The following is a 19142-nucleotide window of genomic DNA, read 5'->3' as shown; positions in this document are numbered from 1 at the left end:
TCGTCACGGGTGGGAGATTACCCCCACATCGCATTTAAGTCTAAAATCAAATAAATTGTTATATATTTGAATTAACTCTTCGTTGATACTTACACGAATGGCATCCGTGAAAATTTCTGAGTCCACTCGTGGAGATAGATCGCCAAACTCCACAAAATGACCATACTCCAAATCTAATGCAAAAAAAATTGTATAGAATTTCGAAAATATGAATGATACAACATTGTACTTGCGTAAATTTTCGTTAATACTCGCGCGAATGGCATCCGCGAAAATTTCTAAGCCTCCTCGTCGAAGTCCAAAACACGACTGAACTAATAACAGTAATAGTCGGAGAAAGACCCGACTTTGTTGTCGTGTCTCGAAACCGAGTATCCCCACTTCGCATTTGAGTCTAAGATCAATTAATGAACGTCACGAGTGCGTGTCCCCACTACACCATTTAATTCTACAACAAAACAAATCGTATAGAATATTGGAAGGATGAGTGATAAAATTATGATCTTACCTTAACTATTACTTGCTGAATATGCATACTGTAAGTACTGCGTAGATTATTTTTAGCATGTTCACTATTTTAGCTTCCTAGTGTGGGAGCACCATAAAATAAATTTTCTTGTATTTTAAACGAATTAAAAAATTTGAACATCGATTTTCGCTCATAATAAGCAAAGTATCGTTTATTTCATGAAAGTAAAGTACACACCATTAAAGCGTTTATATGAAAATCAGTTGTGAGAAGTTCGAACTTTTTCTTTTTTATCATAAATTTTAAGTGGCGCCACTTTACGAGACTTTTTTCCACGATAAATGTCAAATACCAACACTTATTTTAAAAATGAAGGTTAAGTGATTTTTTTGCATACATTATTCACGAAGTTACATCGTTTTTTGAAATGGTTTTTCTAAAAAAAAAATAAAGCGTTTTCTAAAATACAAAAACTCATATGCTCGCTAAAATCTTTATGTTGAAGATGAGACATCTTTTATGAAAATCGATATAGAATTACGCTTGTACTCATTTTTGGCATAATTCATTACAAAATTAGGGGTAATGAATAGTCTTAACGCGGTAAGATTCAAATGTGCAGCCATTGCTTCTCACGTATTACCAATCCTTCGATATATTAAGATCGATATATCTCGAATTTTATATTTAGTAAATTTCAGGCAAAAGTTAACATTTATCATATATTTTAATCACTATTAACCAATTTAATGTTTTAAAAGTCTACATTAGCTCACTAATTTTGTCAATAATTTAAATTACGTCGTCATAAAAGTATTAAATTAATCACAAAGGAAATATGAATAACGAATTATTTTTTGAACGAGGTTATTAAAAGTAGAATGACGGAAGGTAAGTGATTGACGATAAATAAAATAAAAAATAAATTAATACGAGACATATTTCTATGACAAAATACTAATAAAACTTTTATTCGATCATCGATATATATGAACAAAGTAAGTAATAGGTGTATGAGAGAGTTTGAGCTTCAGGAAGAAGAATGTCTTAAGGATATATTATTTGTCGATGGAAATGAAGCGGATTGCGACGAAGATAAAAATAATTTAATAGAGCAGGTAAATGATTGGCAACTTAAAATATAAATTACTGGACTTATTAATTCGATTAATTTTTATATTATTACGAAGATCTGATATCTTCGATATACGTAATTATCATTTCGTCGATTTACTTAGATATTTTCGATAGGTCTGGTGGCTTTCTAAACCGCCTGTAGTTAAAGAGCAGGTACCTGCTATATCGGCAAGACAAATACAAGTACGTTAAAAATTGTGATTATATTTTCTTTTAAAGGACTCACTCGCACACAGGCGTTTAGAATATTATTAAAATATTATATTCCCACTTACTAACTGCATAAAATTTATTGCAGATTGTAAAAGAACGACTGTCACCTATGATAAAAAAACCGCGGGGACTAACTGAAACCTTACGGGATAAAATCAAAGAGAATTTAAAACATCAAAACCGATACATAACAGAATCTTAAAGTGATGTTTGTGAGTAACACGCGCAAAAAAAAAAAAACGAAATAGAAAAAATCTGCAATTTTGCATTAAGCATATGAACGTGAAGAGCTATCGTTTAACAATATAAATTTGCATCTTTTAAAATTATATTATCGTTCAATTTATTTCGACTTACAATTAAGACATAAATATGCTGAATGATTTAGTGTAATACCAACAATAAAATATACAGTAGTAGGCGGACTAGTTGAGTTATATTGTTACGAGAATGCAACGATCGAAAGACAAAAAGTGAAATTTCTGTCGATTACGGAAATGATTTTTTGGTTCATTATTATCATTAGCTAATCGCTAATCAAATTGAATCAAATCCGGCTGGTCAGGTTCTGGAGGTGGTATAAACCACGGATCGTCTATTTCCCAAAGATCGGGATGAAGAGTTTCTCGACCTAATGGTGGAATGCGGAAAGGTGGATAACGTTCGATATCGAAGAATCTTTCCAATTCTTCCGGATCAAAGGTTCCATATTCATAAATATCCCTTCGACGAGCTGAAGGTGATACATCAATTATTTGTCTACCGCGATAACCCGGTGGAGTAGGTGGCGTGTGGTATTCTTCATCCTCATCAAATTCTATAAGCTTTTCTTCATAGAGAGGAGGTTCATCGTCTAGTTCCAAAGCTATTTCTGTTGCGGCCTGAGTGATTTTCCTAATCTCGTCATCCCATCTTTTTGCTGCTTCACTTTCTTTCATAGCTCTAAGGCTTTTCTGCATAAATTCACGGGCTGCTTCTACGATCGGATGATCTTTGGTATATTCTATACGCAGGTATGGATCATCTATATCGTGTACTCTACGAAAATATTAAAATTCTTTTATCGCATGCAATTAGAATTGGTTAATAATCAAAATATACGCGTATAGAAAGCATTTGCCAATTGCCAATTGAAATAAGAACAAAGTTATTAGCTTTTGGACCTTTGCAGATATCTAGGGGGTGTTTCGGCTTCTATAGGGGGCACTTGATCGATCGCGGCTACTTTTCCACTGATATTCGCTACAGTCATTACAAAATCTCTCCTTGCTTGCTGTAAATCATCCAGCTTCGATTGTACGGCTACAGCTTCGGCAGCATCCTGCTCATCCAAGGTTTCGCTAATGATAACGTAATTTAATTGGATATTAAAGTTCGTGTGCACAATTCGTGTGTACAGCTACATGTTAACTTATTATAATTCGGATTAAAATTCGAGTAACAAGTACAAATCGATTTTGAAGAATGTACCTGATTACTTGCATCGAACGATCGGTTACTCTAGATACTTCTGGTGGTTGAGGAATACTGACGATCGTAGTACGATTATCTTTAATCGATCCCGCTGGTATGACGACACTATCGATCGGTCCTTTACCTATCGGTTCGGCACGAACGACATCGGCTCTGATAGTCTTTGCAAGCTCACGAGTTTTCTCTGGTATGGGCGGTAATGCTTTAGGAGGTGCTTTTCGTCGCTCAGCAGCATCTCTTCTGGGCATCTTTTCTCGACCCATCCTGATTAAAAGCAAAAGTAATATCGCGCGACACGATGAAAGATCGTGATTACAAACCTAACATCGCCACCGATCGGTGCTGGCGTTCGTCTCGGCCGACGGCCTATAGCTGCGGTTTCCTCTTCCTTTTTACGTGCATACTCTTTCTTCATTTCCTCCGCATGTTTTTTTCGGGCTAACATAGCTTTTGTTAAACCCGGTTTAGAGAAGTCAACTTTCTTCGGCTCATGTGTCGGTGCTATCCTTCGTCTCTTCGGTGGTTCTGGCGGAGGTTGCTCGATAGTTTCTTTCCTTTCCGCATATTGCTTGACAAGTGCCGAAGATCTTGCTTGGCGTAAAGCTTGGGTTTTGGTAAGACCTGGTCTACGGGTGGCCATTGTCACTTTAGAACATTCTCATTCAAAATACGAACATAAAAAATCCAAGCCTTTTTTTCATTTGGTACTTTCGATCTCGCAAATGGGTTATCCTTAAAGATTTATAAAAAAATCAACGATAAATCGTACATGTTTCTGTCGAAAAAAAATTCGTAACTAAGTATATTACCCAGTTAAATAAGATCTTTCTCTTTTCTCAGAATTATCGTTAATAATTTTTCTTGGCGATGATGAAAATTAACCTTGTAATTTCTCATGTCTTAAATTACTAATAAGCCATATCTGAGATATTTCGCATGGAAAATAATCAAGGTATTTATTTTTTTATTTATATATATATATACTTTATACCGACCACCGATTACGAGAATTTTGATATTTGTGGGGCCTAAAAAGTGTGTGTTAAATTTGACAAGTAGAAGATTCGGTTCCTTTGACGGAATATGCCATATTGATGAAATATCTTTTGTTTTAAATGGCATTCATCCTTTCTTCAAAATAAACAAAATTTTTCAATGAAAATTTACGAAACGCATGTTTCTGACATATGTACTATCTTAAATCTTCAATTGAAGATGTTGCTTTCTATCTCAAATCGCTAAATTAAAGACACATACTATGATGTTAACAATGAGGATAATAAGTACGGACAAGGATAATAAATGCATATAAAAATGTCGGAAGAAAAACTGAATAATTATGATATAATGACGAATACTTTTAATATGGCCTTAAACAACAATAAAATCGAACGTACTTCAGATTCTTTTAAAAAGAAGCATTTAGAGCTAGCTTATATTGTACCACGTCCTGGAGGCTATTTCCACGAATTAAAGCAATCAGAAATAGATAGTCAAGATAGTAATAGTTTCATTACCGAAGATGCAACATCTTCGTTGAACGTAATTTCATAAATGACAAATATTGTTAATATATTTCTAAATGATATATATATATATTTTTAGAGCTATCAACCAAAATTAATAAACAGCAATAATACTCATATTGATGACGTTCTGCAAAACAATATAAAGTGTTGTAACCTCTGCCCATTGACAAAGGATCAGGAAAAATACGATAGGGTAATCTGTATAACATATTTACACTCTTAATATGTACGTTAATATTATGTATCGTCAATATTAATTATAATTCAAAAATTAATCTCAATATTAAGAAATATTATAATTTTTAAATCATACATTTCAGATACGTATGTGCGGCATAGTTATTAGTACAGTGATGATGATTGCCAATCGTTCTTATAACGACATTAGACCCGAGCATGTGAAATGGACGAAAACATATTTCCAAAATTTAAAAGGGGAAGATGATTATCCGCATAATATTGCCAGGATTTTACAAATTTTGGAAGATCTTAAAAAAGCTAACTTGATTGAACATACGGAAGTAAAAAATAACATAGAACTAAACGAAGATGATATCCTTATAAGCGAACTTATTAACTGATGCATTCATGAATGTTATTAATCTCATTATATCCTCAATAAATCTTATCAGTTTTATTAGTTTTACTATAGATAATAGATAATATTAGTAAATAAATAATAATTTTTAGTTTTAAACATTTCATATAGTTCGACTTTGTATTGTTTAAACTATGTGATTTGTGCGCGATCTCTTTAATAGATGAATATGACTAATAAGAAAAATAATTGAAACATTATACACAAAAATGTTATAATATTATTATGAATATATAAACATTTTAAGGTTAAATTAATTTAAAAATTGTCAAAAGGATAAATTTTAGTATACATTGGAAAAAATTAAAATGGACGAGCAAAATGACGCTACAGACGCAGAAATTTCTATCACCCCTCAGGAGAAAGATCAAGCTGAATCGGAAAGCCTTATCAATCATCTTCAACCGAAAATTGATGAAGAATTAGAAATTATCGAAGCGGAAAAAGAATCAGTTAAAAAAGATATAATCAATGTTGACGATATAAAAGAGACAAAAGAAGACGTCGATAAGAAATCGTAAGAAATATCCTGATAGATAACAAATATAAATATTAATTTATCTATTTACAAGACGTAATTTTATTTAACAGAGAACTAGAAAAAAGCTTTACTCTCTTCGATTTTGAACCTGTCTTGTACTTCTTTAAGATATCTCCAATGGTATTCGATGATCGATATTACCAAGATCATGTTTTTGGCGTAATATGGTTACTTTTTTCTAAACAACAAAAAAAGTTTCCAAGTATACATAATACATATTTTATATATAATATATAAAATATATATTACATATCTAACATATAATTATTTATTTTGCTCTTACTATAATTCAATTAATTTAACTTAAAATAATACATTAATTTTATCAGATATTCCTCAATTACACTGGTGTTTAAAATTTTTGCAAGAATTGAAAAATAATGATGGCTCATACACAGATGATGTTAATCTGTGTATTCAAACAGTTCAAGACAATCTCATTAAGCAATATGTCAAATTGGGAATTCTTTTAAAATCTACGAACGAAAATAAACAAAAAGATAAACAGTTAGTCTTAAATGAACAGGACTTAATATTAGAAAAAGAAAATGATATATTACCACAAGAAATTGTACATGATAACTCGGAAGAAATACGTGACAACCCGGGAAAAATACATGATAACCCGGGAGAAATACATGATAACTTCGGAAAAAAACATGATAATCTCGGAGAAATACATGATAACCCGGAAGAAATAAAAGATGGGCCGGAAGAAAAACATAATAACCCGGAAGAAATACGTAATAATCCGGAAGAAATACATAATAACTCGGAAGAAATAGATAATAACCAGAAAGAAATACGTGATGGTGAAACAAAAGAAGAAACACATGTAGATAAAACGGAAGAATTAATAGTTATTTCAGAGAACATTAAATCATTCGATGACAATAAAAATATCTCTAATGAGAATGTGGTTGGTAATTAATAAATGTAGCTGTATTCTTATTTATTAATAAATTACATTTTTAGGATAAATACTTCATTAAATCCACGGAATCCAATCCAAACGGGAATCCAAACGGGAATCCAAACGGGAATCCAAACGGGAATCCAAACGGGAATCCAATTGAGAATCCAATTGGGAATTCAATTGGGGATCCAAACAGGAATCCAATTGGGGATCCAATTGGAAATCCAAACATAGACTTTCGATTGTGTGGAACATCATGTGAAAAAGAAACACTATTGAATGAAGATGAATCTAAAATAACAAGTTTAATATATACTGAAATGCTATTAAGAGGTCCACTTCCTTGCATTGAACAAATGAATGATAAATATAATATATCGGTAGAAACTCGTATCTCTTTGGGATCACTTAAGAGGTTTATGGAAGAATTTAATTTACCAGGTATAATAACTTACATTTTACATTATAATATAAAATATTCATTCAGTACTTAACTGTATAGTTTGATAAAATAATCTAAAATAAACAAAAAGTAATATCTGTAAATTATAATTAAAATATTATTCGCAGAAGAATCTCTTGCAACTATGAATAAGAAACAGCTAATAAATTTTTTTAATAATGTAAGGAAGAAATATATGGAAACATTAAAAGAACAAGTTGATAAAATTTATAATTTAGAGAAGTATGAATTGTAGTTATTTAAAATATTATAACTATTTTTATATTACTATCATGTTAAACCTTAAAAAATGCTTGTTTTCAGTATTATGAAGGACATTGATAAACAATCATTTAAAGCATATATAACAAATGATTTGATAAAACGTTTAAACAAATTGGAAGATACTGATAAGGAAAATAACATGTAATCGTTATTAAAATTTAAGTACATTTGAAATGGAACCAGTATGTTACCTTTGTTTTGACTTCATCTCTTTCGAAGTATCTCATATTTCGCGCCAAATACGTCACCGTACGTATACGTCAATATGAGACTGGAGCGCCTAATGCATGAAACGGAATGTATCTCTATCACTCGCCTCAGCTGTGCGTGAATAAATCTCAATAAATATAATTTGTATACAAAACAAAATTACTTAAAATTAACAATAACTTATTAAATATTTTAATAAACATTATCGCACAAAGACAGACTCATATCTAAAAATTTATTTTACAAATTTGATTAAATTTATGATCAAATATTAAATATATCGTTTCCAGCGGTACTGTTATTATTTAAGAGAAATATATTAAAGAAGGAATAAAATAAATTAAAAATAAATTATTGAAGAATAAATTTTTAAATTACTACATATAAATGTGTAATTTAAGATTTATCATTATTTAATAAATAAATGTAAACATTTGTAAATTTCTAATAATTTTAGATTAAATCAATATGAATCCTTTAACGTAAGTATTGTATTTTTTTGTGCATCATATACCTGAATATAAGTTATATTATACTCGTAGGAATGTAAAAAATATAACAAAACTTGCTGAACAAGATTTAATTGGTAACAAAAAAACATCTTGGCATGACCAATATAAAGATAGTGCTTGGATATTTATTGGCGGATTACCTTATGATTTGACTGAAGGTGATGTTATTGCAGTATTCTCTCAGTAAGTTTAAAATAATATTTTTATTAAATATGTATGTACATAAAAGTATTCCATTTTTAATAATAAAAATACTCTTTATCTAATGATATCATTTAGGTAACTGACATTTAAGATAGAGTTTTTAATATTTAATATTATTATATATTAATATTCACAAGGATATGTTTTGTTTAATTAAAATTATTTAGATACAAAATCATGTAATATATTTATATATACTATTAGATTTATGTTAGATTTAAATTAGATTTTTCAATTAGTGTATTTATTGACATGGCATGTACATATGTGAGAGGTATTTATTATTTAGGTATATTGCAGATATGGTGAAATCGTAAATATAAATTTAGTACGTGATAAGGACACTGGCAAACAAAAGGGCTATGGTTTTTTATGTTATGAAGATCAAAGGAGTACTGTTCTAGCAGTTGATAATTTTAACGGTATTAAGGTATGTGAATAAAATATAAGTGCTTTACGAAATTTAATTTTCTAGCAAATAAGCTTAATTTTAATTCTGTTATTGTGTAGATTTTAGGTAGAACAATACGGGTTGACCATGTAGCCAATTATAAAGCTCCAAAAGAAACAAAAAATATTGATGATGAAACTAAAAGACTGAGAAATGAAGGTTGTGCCCCCAAAAAATATTAAAAATTTAAGTTTGTTATGAATATATATAAAAAATGAATATATTTGTATTAATATAAATGTATTGGGTGCATAAGTTGAAACACTCTCCTATTCATATTTCATATTTTGTTGGAAAATAGAATATAATACGACTCACAAGATGATGTACTTGATGTTTGTGCTTAAAATTTAATTATATACATATATGATTTTTATTTATATTTTTTCAAGCTCCTATATATTAAAATTATTAGTTATTTGAGCATTTCAAGTTCTCATATGGTCTCTACAATTTTTTTAATATACATATATGCATGTGTGTGTGTGTGTGTGTGTGTGTTTGTTTGTTTGTTTAAATAGAAAAGTAATCTGGAATATATCTTAAGATATCAATTGATAAGTGTCATCTACATTAAAATGAGAAATATTTTTTTGCTAAGAATGTTATCAAGATGAACCAAATTCACTCATCCATCTTTCATATTTCTCCAAATCTTCTTGTGATACACTCTTATTACATCTCTCTACAGCCTCATCAAAATCTGTAGCAGATACAGGCAAATCTAGCTCTTCTTTTGGTAATTGTCGTATTTGATCTGGTTTTAAACCTGCTATTTTTTTTCTCATTGACATCATAGAAGCATCTCTAAATGTAAAACGTCATACACATATGCATGTACATATTTATTTTCTAATACATTTAATTCTAATATTGAAGATATCGTACGTGGTTAAAAAATATAAATAAAATAAATCCATATTAAATTTTACATACCTACACACGTTTGTAATATCTGCCCCTGAATAACCTTCAAGTTTTTTTGCAATATCTGCAAGATTTACAGATAAATCTACTTTAACTTCACGAAGATTGATTCTCAACAAAGCTTCTCTACCTTCATCTGTAAGATAAATATCCTTTATTGAGAGTTAATAAATATACTATATTGGTTTACTTTATGATTTCTACAACAAACAGTTATAGCTTATATAACATCTATAGGATCGTATATTCATATTTATAAATATGAAAATTTTTATGCAATATGCAAATACGAAAAATTAAATTACACAAAAAAAAATCATAAAGCTTACGGTTCGGTAAAGGAATGTATATACGCTTTTCTAGTCTCCTTCTAAGTGCTTCATCTATATCCCATGGAAAATTAGTAGCTGCTAATACCATTACTACTTTACTAGGATCTTCACTGAAGAATATAATAAATTTTTGATTGACAGAAACCAATTTAATTTAATTTAATTACCACAAAATTATTATAATTCTTACTTATTGGAGCTTATTCCATCCATCTGAACGAGCAGTTCAGATTTTACTCTTCGTGAGGCTTCATGCTCTGATTCTGATCCTCTTCTAGAGCATAAGGAATCAATTTCATCAATGAAAATTGTACTTGGTGCGTAAAATCTAGCCTGATATAAAATATAAAAGATTTTAATAATCATGTACAATTTATTGTAAATAAAAATTATCATTCATATTTTTATTATTAGTAAACATTATTACCATTTCAAAGAGTAATCGTACAAGTTTTTCTGATTCTCCTCTATATTTTGATGTAAGTGTAGAAGATGAAACATTAAAAAATGTTGTTCCACATTCTGTAGCTACTGCTTTCGCAAGCATGGTCTTGCCTGTCCCTGGTGGCCCTACCATAAGTACACCTTTCCATGGTCGCCGTATTCCCTAATAAAATAAAAGGTAGAAATACTTTTGTTTTTTTTTTTGTTTGATGAATAGATAAATAATAATCCTGTTACCATGTAAATATAATTATTAACAGATAACTAATGACATAGTTACCTATAAATAAATATACCTTAAAAAAATCTGGCATCCACATTGGAAGGACAACAGCTTCCTCTAATAATCTTTTTGCTTCGTGTAAATCTGCTATGTCATCCCAATGAATATTTGGATTTTTTTGAACTATATCTCTTTCTACAAAAGTGTATATAAATATTCTAATTTATTGTAATAATATATATATGTATATATTATGATCCTTTGATAATACATTAACTTACCCAATAAATCAACAAGATCTCTATCATTTCCAGATGGTTCAAATTTACGTTCTTCTGTTTCTACATCTACTTTTTCTGTTTCTGATCTTTCCTATATAAATATAATTTAATAAAATAAATAATTATAATCATGAAGATATAATATCCTATTATGATTAAAATACCTTGTTAGTATCATCTCTTTTAGATGTTCTTCTATCATCTTTCTTGTTGACTGTTTTATTTTCTGGTTTTTTCCCTGTGGGAATAGATCTTCTTAAATTTGTACGATTTTGTTGTTTTTGCTGTCCTTTTTGTTGTCTAATATTTCTAAAATTATATTAATTATCTTAATATCTTTTCAAAAACATTGCTTTATGATATAAAATAATAATGAAAAGCATAAAATTATTGTTACTTTTGTTCTGCAGCACTTAAAGGTGGCCAAACATCAGGGTCTCGAGCTGGTGTTTGATTCCATGAAATATCTGTATTATTATAAGGCCATGATGTTGGATCTCTAGTTGGTTCTTCAAATGACAAACATGATGTACCTATATGTATTATATTTTTATATATATGTGTATATATATATCTATAAAATTAAAATACATTAATTTTTAACTACATTACCTATTACCCTGTCACCGTGTGTGTCAACTTTAAAAAGCTGTAAAGTATTGGATGTAGCTTTGACTTTTTCAAATTCTTGAACAATTTGATGTTGTACTAATTGCCATTTTGCCTTTCTTGTTGCATCTGCTATACTTGCAAGCAGTCTATGAATTTGTTGAACCACACCTTGATAATAAACACCAGATGTATCATAATTTCCTGTCAATGCCATTTCGCGTGCAAGTTTTGTATTTTCACAAATTTCACTGATTGATACTGCCATATTTTTATATTGTTCTTAATATACTCCAGGTACAATTATACAAAAATGTAGGATGATGATAATGTAAATAAAATATCCTTTATATTGTAGTTAATGCTAATTCAAAATTAACATTTTAGAAAAAACACTTGCATATAGAATTAAGGCGCGCACGTTTCTCCATTTTATAAGAGCGTAATAGTTCTTCTATTTTATTTTATTACCAGCCAAATTTGGTGAATGAGTAATGCTTATTGTTTTTGTAAACATATTACACTCTCATATGTCAATTTGACATGTAATAATGTTGACTTCATACTAAAATATAAGAAAAACATCAACTATCAATATCACCTTTTTCTTTTTTATATTGTTATAATATAATATATTACAAATTAGTTTAAAAATTGTGAAATATTAAATTAATAATTATTATATATATTCAAGGGATTTATGAAACTATTTTGTACAAAAAAATTTAGATGGTTATGTTATAATACACTGAAGATTTAATAATAAAAACTATGCTAAGAAATTAAATGAATTATAAATGTCATATACTGAACAAACAACGGCAAAACGTATAAACGAAAGTACAGTGGATAAAGATTCCTAAAATAAAAGCGTGGAAAATGAATGCGGAGGCCATATTGTGACTAGTTACAAGCGGGCTTTTAGAAAATAGTGTGTACTTTGATATTCGATAAACGTTTATTATTATAAATTCTAGTCAAAAAACATAATAAAATAATTGTTATAACATAAAAAACATATACAGTAATATTACTAGATTATAAATAAGTGTTATAATAACAATTATAATCTCTAATAAATTTATATAATCAGGAGGTTAGGATTACATCTTTTACACACATATTTTTCATTCGTTTTTTTATTCGTTTCTTCGTAATGTATCGTTTATATCTTTTCTTACAGATTTGATATATTACTAACATAAATATGAATCGATTAGGAATGCATGATGCTTTGAAACAAATAGCTTCCTTAGAAGGTAAATGGAGTACAGACAAAAATAATTATGGATTAGGTACATTTCCAACAATAAAACCATTTACCTATTGTGAAGAAATAACTTTTACATCCATTGGTCAGCCAATGTTCAACTACGTTGCACAGAGTTGGGATTCTGTATCAAAGAAACCATTGCATCGTGAAGTTGGTTTCATGAAAGTTATACCAGGAACAAACAAAGTATCTTTACTTTTGGCACATAATTTTGGATTGACCACAATTGAGGAAGGTACAATCACAGATAATATTATTAATTTAAAAAGCACTGGAATTACAAGACCATGTGAAGGAATAAAATTATCTAATGTAATCGAGGTATGATTATATTTTTTTATAATTATTTTCACTTTGTTTCTTCTACAAAGCTAATGTTACTTATCCTTATCTTTTTTGTAGACATGTAGAAAATTCGAAATTAATGGAAATTCACTTAAGCATATATTTTATATGGCTACCTCGACCGTACCAGAGTTAACAGAACACTTATGTATAACATATACCAAAATTGCAAAAGAATCAGATGAATAAAAATAATGTATTATTCTAAATTTTATAAATAAATAATGGTAAGTATAATTAATATTGAAACTTTTAAAACTACATAGAACAATTATGATAAAATATATTAGTTTATCTAATGGAGGTTATTTTAGATGTTTCCTATAAAACAATATTATAACTAAAAGCATTTGTATTTGAAAAACAAAAGAATTGCAAACCATGTTTATTGGAAAATTTGAAGTTTTGAAAAATAAAATATGAATATGAATTCTTTAAATATTTTTTTTTAGATTCACCCAATACATAAGATTACTTATATATTACTTATTATTATTAACATTACAATAAAGATATAATATAATATAATATAATGTATACTATTTATTACGTATATAGCTTTTAACTTAACTCTAAGTTTAATGTGATAGTAAAAGTTGGGCAATAAGTTAATTATAGAAATATCGTTATATTTACCTGCTTGTTATGGAAGTATGTAACGTATCCAACAACACCTGCGTGCTTGCCTATCGAAACACCCCTCTTTCTGTGCGGCGCTTCATAAAACGCGACAGTTCCTCGTTGTGTTCGTATGACGAAGGGTCGTTCGTGCTCTTGAAGAAATTATTCCGTTATTAATCTCGAATGTATTTTGGTAATTTGAAAATTTCATCAAGTGTAAATGTAACCTATTTTGTCTGACACAACCGATCTTATAAAATTTACGTATCAGTTCCCGTTTCCAAATGGAGAAGATTTAACGCGCGGAATTTTTTTCGATCACGTGACCATATTCGATATCGAATATCGATGTGATCGATAAGTTGAAGAATTTGTAATTGATTTAAATTATACAGTATGACATCGTTATATGATGCTCACGATTATTACAAAAAAATGCTCGAATTGCAGGGTAAATTGCGTAAAAGGTAAGTGTGCTTATATATTTCGATATATTTCAAACATTGTTCAAAGAATCAGTTATTATATGAATTACTTTACAATTGTTGTAGCGAAGAGGAAAGGATACGATTGGAAGAACGTTTTAATTTGTTAGTACAGGAATCTCGTAACAGGTAATTGCAAAACGATTTCTTTTATTTTTACAACAATTTTGTAAATGTTAATTTATAAATTTTATTATTCAATTGTTTTAAATATGTTATTCATCAAATCAATGTTTAAGACGATTATCAAGCCACATAGAAATATTTATCGGAAGCTAGGTTTAGAGGTTATAACAATATTAAAATAATATTAATATAACAAAATTTTCAAATAAAATCAAGTATTTATCATTAACCTGTTCTGTTAACTTTAATAATGTAGATAATAGATATCGAAATCAAAGAGAAAATATGTTATTAATAATATTATTTTGTTTACAGACACACGCTCGCGTGCGTGTGTATATGTGCGTCTATGGGTTGTTAACATTGAGAAATTTCATCGATCGTAAAACTCAATGTAACTGTATTCTTGCTAAGCTCGATATTCTATTGCGCGTATCATCCTTTAAGACGTCCTGTAGCTATATCATCGCGTGCAAGACCGAAGGCTTGACCTTCCCTTAAATGTCACGAAATGTTTCTTTTAGATTCCAATTGTCAGAATAAATTACTTCAACGACTACACTCATGCTTGGTTAAAATTCTTTCTGTTCCGAAATCCTTCTTTTTTCTTTTTCATTGTTTACAAATTTAATGATTCGTTTTTATTTTATTTATAATTTATATAAAAAATAATTTCACGTTATTCTACCTTTGCAGACACGATACTTGTATAAGCAGATTGCGAATGAAATATATAGAATATTTAGAAGAACAACGAATAAGGGATGAAAGAAACCACAAACTTCTTGGTGCTTTAGATAGGGTCGACAATAGTCTGTCGTTAATGACCGCAAAAACAGATAAACTTAATATTCTCAGAGTAAGCTTTGGTTCCTATGTTCTTTCAATATTTTTCGTTCATTTAAATAATGCATGCATCAACTTCGCGTGCACAGAAAGCATAAAACTTCTTTGTAACATGATGATGTTGTTAATTTGATATATTAACATTGTCTATCGATCGTATTGAACAAACCATGATGTCATATTACTTTTTACATTACCTTTTTTATTTACATTTCGTCAATAATATTTGATACTAATTAATTTATTTTCTTGTTTTACAGAAACAATACGAAACTTATTTATTGCGCGTTTATGCGAATCGTCCAAATCCAGCTAGTACTGCTGGTGACAGCGGTGTCACAAGTCAAATCGACGAAGGATATTCTAAGAAAAATTCGTCTGTTGTGCAATTTAGTCATCACGCAAATCAAAATATTCCTTTTTCTACGGTTCAATTTAATAAAAGATTAACAGATAATCCATCGAAGACCGAGCAATTATTGCATATACAAAATCTACCGCGAACGAGAATCATTTCGTCGCCTATTCCTTTATCTAACAAGATAAATGTTTCTCGAAAAGAGTCTAAATACGAAGGAAATTCTAATTTACCACAAGATGTAAAAAATCAACGTTTACAGTTGTCACAAATGTCATTACCAGAGATTCATCAATCACAAAAAGACAATAACAAATTTGTGTCATCGTCGAATCTTGAAAATAATCGAAATCTTGGTGATCAGTATTTGCCTACATCGATTTTAGAGAATGTAGCCTTGAATCGACCATTTCTTTCACAGTATAATAAATTATCAACAAGCCATATGGAGCCAATCCAAAATGCTACATACCTTGCTACGAACGAAGCTTTAATTAGCGAAAATATGCTACAACGTAATTCACTAAACATTCCACAAAGTCAAATAGCGTCGACATCCACTCAATGTCAATCTGATATACCGATTGCACAACACACTTTATATCGTGATACGGATTTATACAAAAATGTCCCACGGCCGAACTTCAGAGACGTAACATCATTTTCTACTTTGGGATCGGTGCCAACAAAGATTACAAAAACTGATTCCCCACGTAGAATAATGGTAGAAATGTCTCCAAGATCTCAGGGACAAATCGATTATTTCTCGAACTATAGGCCAACAGGACATTCATATAACGATTTAAAATCTAGAGAAATGCCCACACATTTTTTCCCACGAGATAATTCGCTTTACCGTAATGTTCCGAACTTAACAAGCAGTATGATCACGGGGAGAGCAATGCATGGATTATCAAACGTTCCAAGGAGAAATACTGATTTGGATGAAGAGACTAGGACAACGAGAAAATTGGAGAACGAGTTAGATAGATATATCAATAAGATTCGGAATCTTCATCGAGAATTAGATGTACAAAGTTTAGAAGAACATGATTACGAGCAAAATACGAGTGGTGATCTTCTTAATATCACGCTTTCCGACGATGGAACGGATTATCCTACAGATAAAGTGAAAGATGAACGTGTATCTCAGGAAGTTGCAAAAGTTCTTGCCTTGGCTGATGACCTTGCGTCTAAGAAGCCTTCTGTTAATAAAACGGAATTGTCTTGTGACAATAAAGATAAGAAAATCAATGGGATTGAGCATAAAAATGATAAAAATACAGAAGATAAACGTATGAACCTTAATTCTGAGACAAGATACGACGTTCTTTCGGATAAAACGTTTGAAACGTCTACTCGGTTGGAAAAGGGTAGTATTAATAATGATGTTACATCGCATGATCTTGAATTAGAACAGTCGGACAAAAATATTCAGGACCTTGAGAAAGAGAACTGGAATAACGTAAAAGTTAAAAATATACAAGATCCGAATGAGCATGAAGAAATGATCTTACGAAATAGTACAGATACAAAAGTCGACAACAGCAAAGCTGTAGTAAAAAATCATACGCAACACGAGAAGGAAGATCATGTCTTGCAGATAGGAGAAGAATTAGAAATATCACAACAGTTCTTTAACGCTGAATCATTGAATCCTTGGGATGTTAAACATATGATAAAACAAGTTCTAGAAGTACAACTGGATGAAATAGATAGAGATTTAATTGAAAATGAAAAGAATAAAAAAACCATAATCGTTAACGAAGATAAACACGAAAAACAGATTACAGAAACATCGATCATCCTAGAAAATGGAGTAACAGCGAACCTATCTCGCGACCATGAAAGCGCAATTGTCGAAGAAATCGATACAATTGAACGGCAAGATACGAATAAAAACTTGGAGATAACTTTGAACACTGAAGATTTCAGTGAAAACAACAAAAACGAAGAACCAATTGAAAATAATCCACTTACAAGTGATTATCCTGAATATTCGAACCAACGTTACGAAGATGAAGTAGATGACACTGAAGTAAAAGTAATTCAGGAAGATAAGAATATTGAAGATAACAGTCAAATAGTTAACATTGATGATATTCAACAAGAACAATTAGCACGACCGGACACATCGGACGAGTACTATGCTTCTGATGAACAAAACGTTCAAGAACTCGATCAAGACACTGCATATAGATCCGATGTTAATCAAGAATTTATAGATCCAAATCAACAATATGATTATGATCAAAACGCGTTAGATGAAGATAACGTCAACCAAGAATACGAAGGATATATTAAAGATGACTACGCTGTCACCGATCAAAATGCAATAAATACGAAACACGAATATCTTGAACAATCGTATGAGCAATATCCTGCTGATTCCGAGCAAGAATATGTAGAAGAAAATCAAGAATATCATGAGGATAGGAATAAATCTAATGTATATGATGAAAATTATGACACTAATCAAGTAAATGATAACGAAACAAATCAAGAATGTTTAGTGGAACAGTATAATACTGTAGAAACTGATCAGAATGTTATTAACATAGAAACTGATCAGAATGCTATCAATATAGAAACTGATCAGAATGCTATTAACACAGAGACTGATCAGAATGCTATTAATGTAGAAACTGATTACAATGCTGATAATATAGATGCTGAGGATGTGACAGACAATTTGGCAAATAATGAAATAGAAAAAGAATCAATAAATCAGAGTAATATTATTAGTGATCATGATCAAGAATCAATGCCTGTAGAGCAAACAAATCAATCAAAGAAAAAGAAAGACATTATTAATTCTTTACTGGATTCTGATACAGAAAGTACAATCGAAAGAAACATTTCAAATACAGAAAGTGACTTTGATTTTCAATAAATTTGTTTAAATAATAGCGCGAGTAGTTTTAAAGATAATTCTGTAGATATAGATCATTTAATTTTAATAGATCATGTCATTCATATATGAGTAGCAGTATATAATTATTGATTAAATATAAAAAATAAAATTTCATTTTCATTAAAATAGTATATTGCTTTATATTATTATTGTGCTTTAATATACATATTTTTATGTAAATAATTTTGAATGATTTAAGATTTTGTACATAATGATTTTTATTATTTGTTATAAAGTAACTAGCTTAAAAATGATGTATATTCTTCAGATATTTCTAGTGAAATTATATTTACGAAACGCAATTTTTTGCTAAGTTTCATGGAATAGCACCGATATTTAGCGTGTAGGAGGAATATATAGGTGATACCCGCTTGATAT

General features: G+C 29.7%; 7 protein-coding genes across 16 annotated transcripts; 5 read left to right on the top strand and 2 right to left on the bottom strand.

Annotated features, from left to right (window-relative positions):
• Positions 1-1123: 1123 nt before the first annotated feature.
• On the top strand, positions 1124-5779 carry LOC122636053. Of its 7 annotated transcripts, XR_006328852.1 has the most exons (6): positions 1137-1360; positions 1469-1587; positions 1721-1789; positions 1905-2031; positions 4898-5047; positions 5142-5779. XR_006328852.1 is itself a non-coding variant. In XM_043826881.1 (5 exons), exons 1-4 carry the CDS (start codon positions 1351-1353, stop codon positions 5400-5402), a joined length of 507 nt encoding a protein of 168 aa, XP_043682816.1. In that variant the 5' UTR covers positions 1124-1350; the 3' UTR covers positions 5403-5415; positions 5707-5776. The 7 variants fall into 7 exon arrangements, 3 of the variants coding, with proteins under 3 accessions (XP_043682816.1, XP_043682815.1, XP_043682817.1); XM_043826881.1 differs by lacking the exons at positions 1721-1789; positions 1905-2031 and having other exon boundaries at positions 1124-1360; positions 4898-5014; positions 5142-5415; positions 5707-5776; XR_006328853.1 differs by lacking the exons at positions 1721-1789; positions 1905-2031 and having other exon boundaries at positions 1124-1360.
• On the bottom strand, positions 2316-4363 carry LOC122636052. The gene is made up of 5 exons (XM_043826878.1): positions 4102-4363; positions 3613-4024; positions 3290-3556; positions 2983-3159; positions 2316-2857 (listed from the first exon to the last, which is right to left on the bottom strand). Exons 2-5 carry the CDS (start codon positions 3930-3932, stop codon positions 2353-2355), a joined length of 1269 nt encoding a protein of 422 aa, XP_043682813.1. The 5' UTR covers positions 3933-4024; positions 4102-4363; the 3' UTR covers positions 2316-2352.
• A 106-nt stretch (positions 5780-5885) lies between the features above and the next one.
• On the top strand, positions 5886-7993 carry LOC122636094 (circumsporozoite protein-like). Its single transcript, XM_043826990.1, has 6 exons — positions 5886-5936; positions 6011-6162; positions 6290-6879; positions 6936-7317; positions 7447-7561; positions 7643-7993. The coding sequence occupies exons 2-6, from the start codon at positions 6078-6080 to the stop codon at positions 7746-7748; spliced, it is 1278 nt and encodes a 425-aa protein (XP_043682925.1). The 5' UTR covers positions 5886-5936; positions 6011-6077; the 3' UTR covers positions 7749-7993.
• A 160-nt stretch (positions 7994-8153) lies between these two features.
• LOC122636099 (RNA-binding motif protein, X-linked 2) lies at positions 8154-9223 on the top strand. The gene is made up of 4 exons (XM_043827003.1): positions 8154-8295; positions 8356-8508; positions 8830-8959; positions 9040-9223. The coding sequence occupies exons 1-4, from the start codon at positions 8282-8284 to the stop codon at positions 9160-9162; spliced, it is 420 nt and encodes a 139-aa protein (XP_043682938.1). The 5' UTR covers positions 8154-8281; the 3' UTR covers positions 9163-9223.
• On the bottom strand, positions 8510-12716 carry LOC122636093 (katanin p60 ATPase-containing subunit A-like 1). Of its 3 annotated transcripts, none has more exons than XM_043826989.1 (11): positions 12641-12716; positions 11800-11967; positions 11585-11720; positions 11352-11496; positions 11188-11278; positions 10980-11101; positions 10667-10846; positions 10430-10572; positions 10237-10349; positions 9917-10043; positions 8510-9787 (listed from the first exon to the last, which is right to left on the bottom strand). In XM_043826989.1, exons 1-11 carry the CDS (start codon positions 12690-12692, stop codon positions 9589-9591), a joined length of 1476 nt encoding a protein of 491 aa, XP_043682924.1. In that variant the 5' UTR covers positions 12693-12716; the 3' UTR covers positions 8510-9588. The 3 variants fall into 3 exon arrangements, with proteins under 3 accessions (XP_043682924.1, XP_043682923.1, XP_043682922.1); XM_043826988.1 differs by having other exon boundaries at positions 11800-12361; positions 12641-12664; XM_043826987.1 differs by lacking the exon at positions 12641-12716 and adding an exon at positions 12605-12620 and having other exon boundaries at positions 11800-12361.
• Positions 12717-12718: 2 nt separating this feature from the next.
• LOC122636098 (peroxynitrite isomerase THAP4-like) lies at positions 12719-13713 on the top strand. 2 transcript variants are annotated; one of them, XM_043827001.1, is made up of 3 exons: positions 12719-12840; positions 12980-13390; positions 13472-13713. In XM_043827001.1, exons 2-3 carry the CDS (start codon positions 13004-13006, stop codon positions 13601-13603), a joined length of 519 nt encoding a protein of 172 aa, XP_043682936.1. In that variant the 5' UTR covers positions 12719-12840; positions 12980-13003; the 3' UTR covers positions 13604-13713. The 2 variants fall into 2 exon arrangements, with proteins under 2 accessions (XP_043682936.1, XP_043682937.1); XM_043827002.1 differs by having other exon boundaries at positions 12824-12892.
• Positions 13714-13790: 77 nt separating this feature from the next.
• LOC122636090 (uncharacterized protein PF11_0213-like) lies at positions 13791-18892 on the top strand. Its single transcript, XM_043826968.1, has 4 exons — positions 13791-14502; positions 14587-14649; positions 15343-15505; positions 15753-18892. The coding sequence occupies exons 1-4, from the start codon at positions 14432-14434 to the stop codon at positions 18741-18743; spliced, it is 3288 nt and encodes a 1095-aa protein (XP_043682903.1). The 5' UTR covers positions 13791-14431; the 3' UTR covers positions 18744-18892.
• The last annotated feature ends 250 nt before the right edge of the window (positions 18893-19142 follow it).

Source organism: Vespula pensylvanica, chromosome 20 (assembly GCF_014466175.1).
Source record: "Vespula pensylvanica isolate Volc-1 chromosome 20, ASM1446617v1, whole genome shotgun sequence".
In the NCBI taxonomy this organism is placed as follows: domain Eukaryota; kingdom Metazoa; phylum Arthropoda; class Insecta; order Hymenoptera; family Vespidae; genus Vespula; species Vespula pensylvanica.
Note: the sequence above shows the minus strand (reverse complement) of the source record. Positions and strands in the feature narration are given on the sequence as shown.

Coding starts and splice junctions, on each gene's coding strand:
- LOC122636094 (XM_043826990.1), top strand. CDS start 6,078: ATGGTATTCGATGATCGATATTACCAAGATCATGTTTTTGGCGTAATA. Junction 6,880..6,935: donor ATATCTCTAATGAGAATGTG/GTTGGTAATTAA, acceptor TTACATTTTTAG/GATAAATACTTCATTAAATC. Junction 7,318..7,446: donor GGAAGAATTTAATTTACCAG/GTATAATAACTT, acceptor TATTATTCGCAG/AAGAATCTCTTGCAACTATG.
- LOC122636093 (XM_043826988.1), bottom strand. CDS start 12,064: ATGGCAGTATCAATCAGTGAAATTTGTGAAAATACAAAACTTGCACGC. Junction 10,350..10,429: donor GATGGAATAAGCTCCAATAA/GTAAGAATTATA, acceptor TATATTCTTCAG/TGAAGATCCTAGTAAAGTAG. Junction 9,788..9,916: donor GATATTACAAACGTGTGTAG/GTATGTAAAATT, acceptor TTTTACATTTAG/AGATGCTTCTATGATGTCAA.
- LOC122636052 (XM_043826878.1), bottom strand. CDS start 3,932: ATGGCCACCCGTAGACCAGGTCTTACCAAAACCCAAGCTTTACGCCAA. Junction 3,557..3,612: donor CCGATCGGTGGCGATGTTAG/GTTTGTAATCAC, acceptor GCTTTTAATCAG/GATGGGTCGAGAAAAGATGC. Junction 3,160..3,289: donor CGTTCGATGCAAGTAATCAG/GTACATTCTTCA, acceptor CGTTATCATTAG/CGAAACCTTGGATGAGCAGG.
- LOC122636099 (XM_043827003.1), top strand. Junction 8,509..8,829: donor GTTATTGCAGTATTCTCTCA/GTAAGTTTAAAA, acceptor GGTATATTGCAG/ATATGGTGAAATCGTAAATA. Junction 8,960..9,039: donor ATAATTTTAACGGTATTAAG/GTATGTGAATAA, acceptor GTTATTGTGTAG/ATTTTAGGTAGAACAATACG.
- LOC122636053 (XM_043826880.1), top strand. Junction 1,588..4,897: donor AAAATAATTTAATAGAGCAG/GTAAATGATTGG, acceptor ATATATTTTTAG/AGCTATCAACCAAAATTAAT. Junction 5,015..5,141: donor ATCAGGAAAAATACGATAGG/GTAATCTGTATA, acceptor CATACATTTCAG/ATACGTATGTGCGGCATAGT.
- LOC122636098 (XM_043827001.1), top strand. CDS start 13,004: ATGAATCGATTAGGAATGCATGATGCTTTGAAACAAATAGCTTCCTTA. Junction 13,391..13,471: donor AATTATCTAATGTAATCGAG/GTATGATTATAT, acceptor TCTTTTTTGTAG/ACATGTAGAAAATTCGAAAT.
- LOC122636090 (XM_043826968.1), top strand. CDS start 14,432: ATGACATCGTTATATGATGCTCACGATTATTACAAAAAAATGCTCGAA. Junction 14,503..14,586: donor CAGGGTAAATTGCGTAAAAG/GTAAGTGTGCTT, acceptor CAATTGTTGTAG/CGAAGAGGAAAGGATACGAT. Junction 15,506..15,752: donor ATAAACTTAATATTCTCAGA/GTAAGCTTTGGT, acceptor CTTGTTTTACAG/AAACAATACGAAACTTATTT.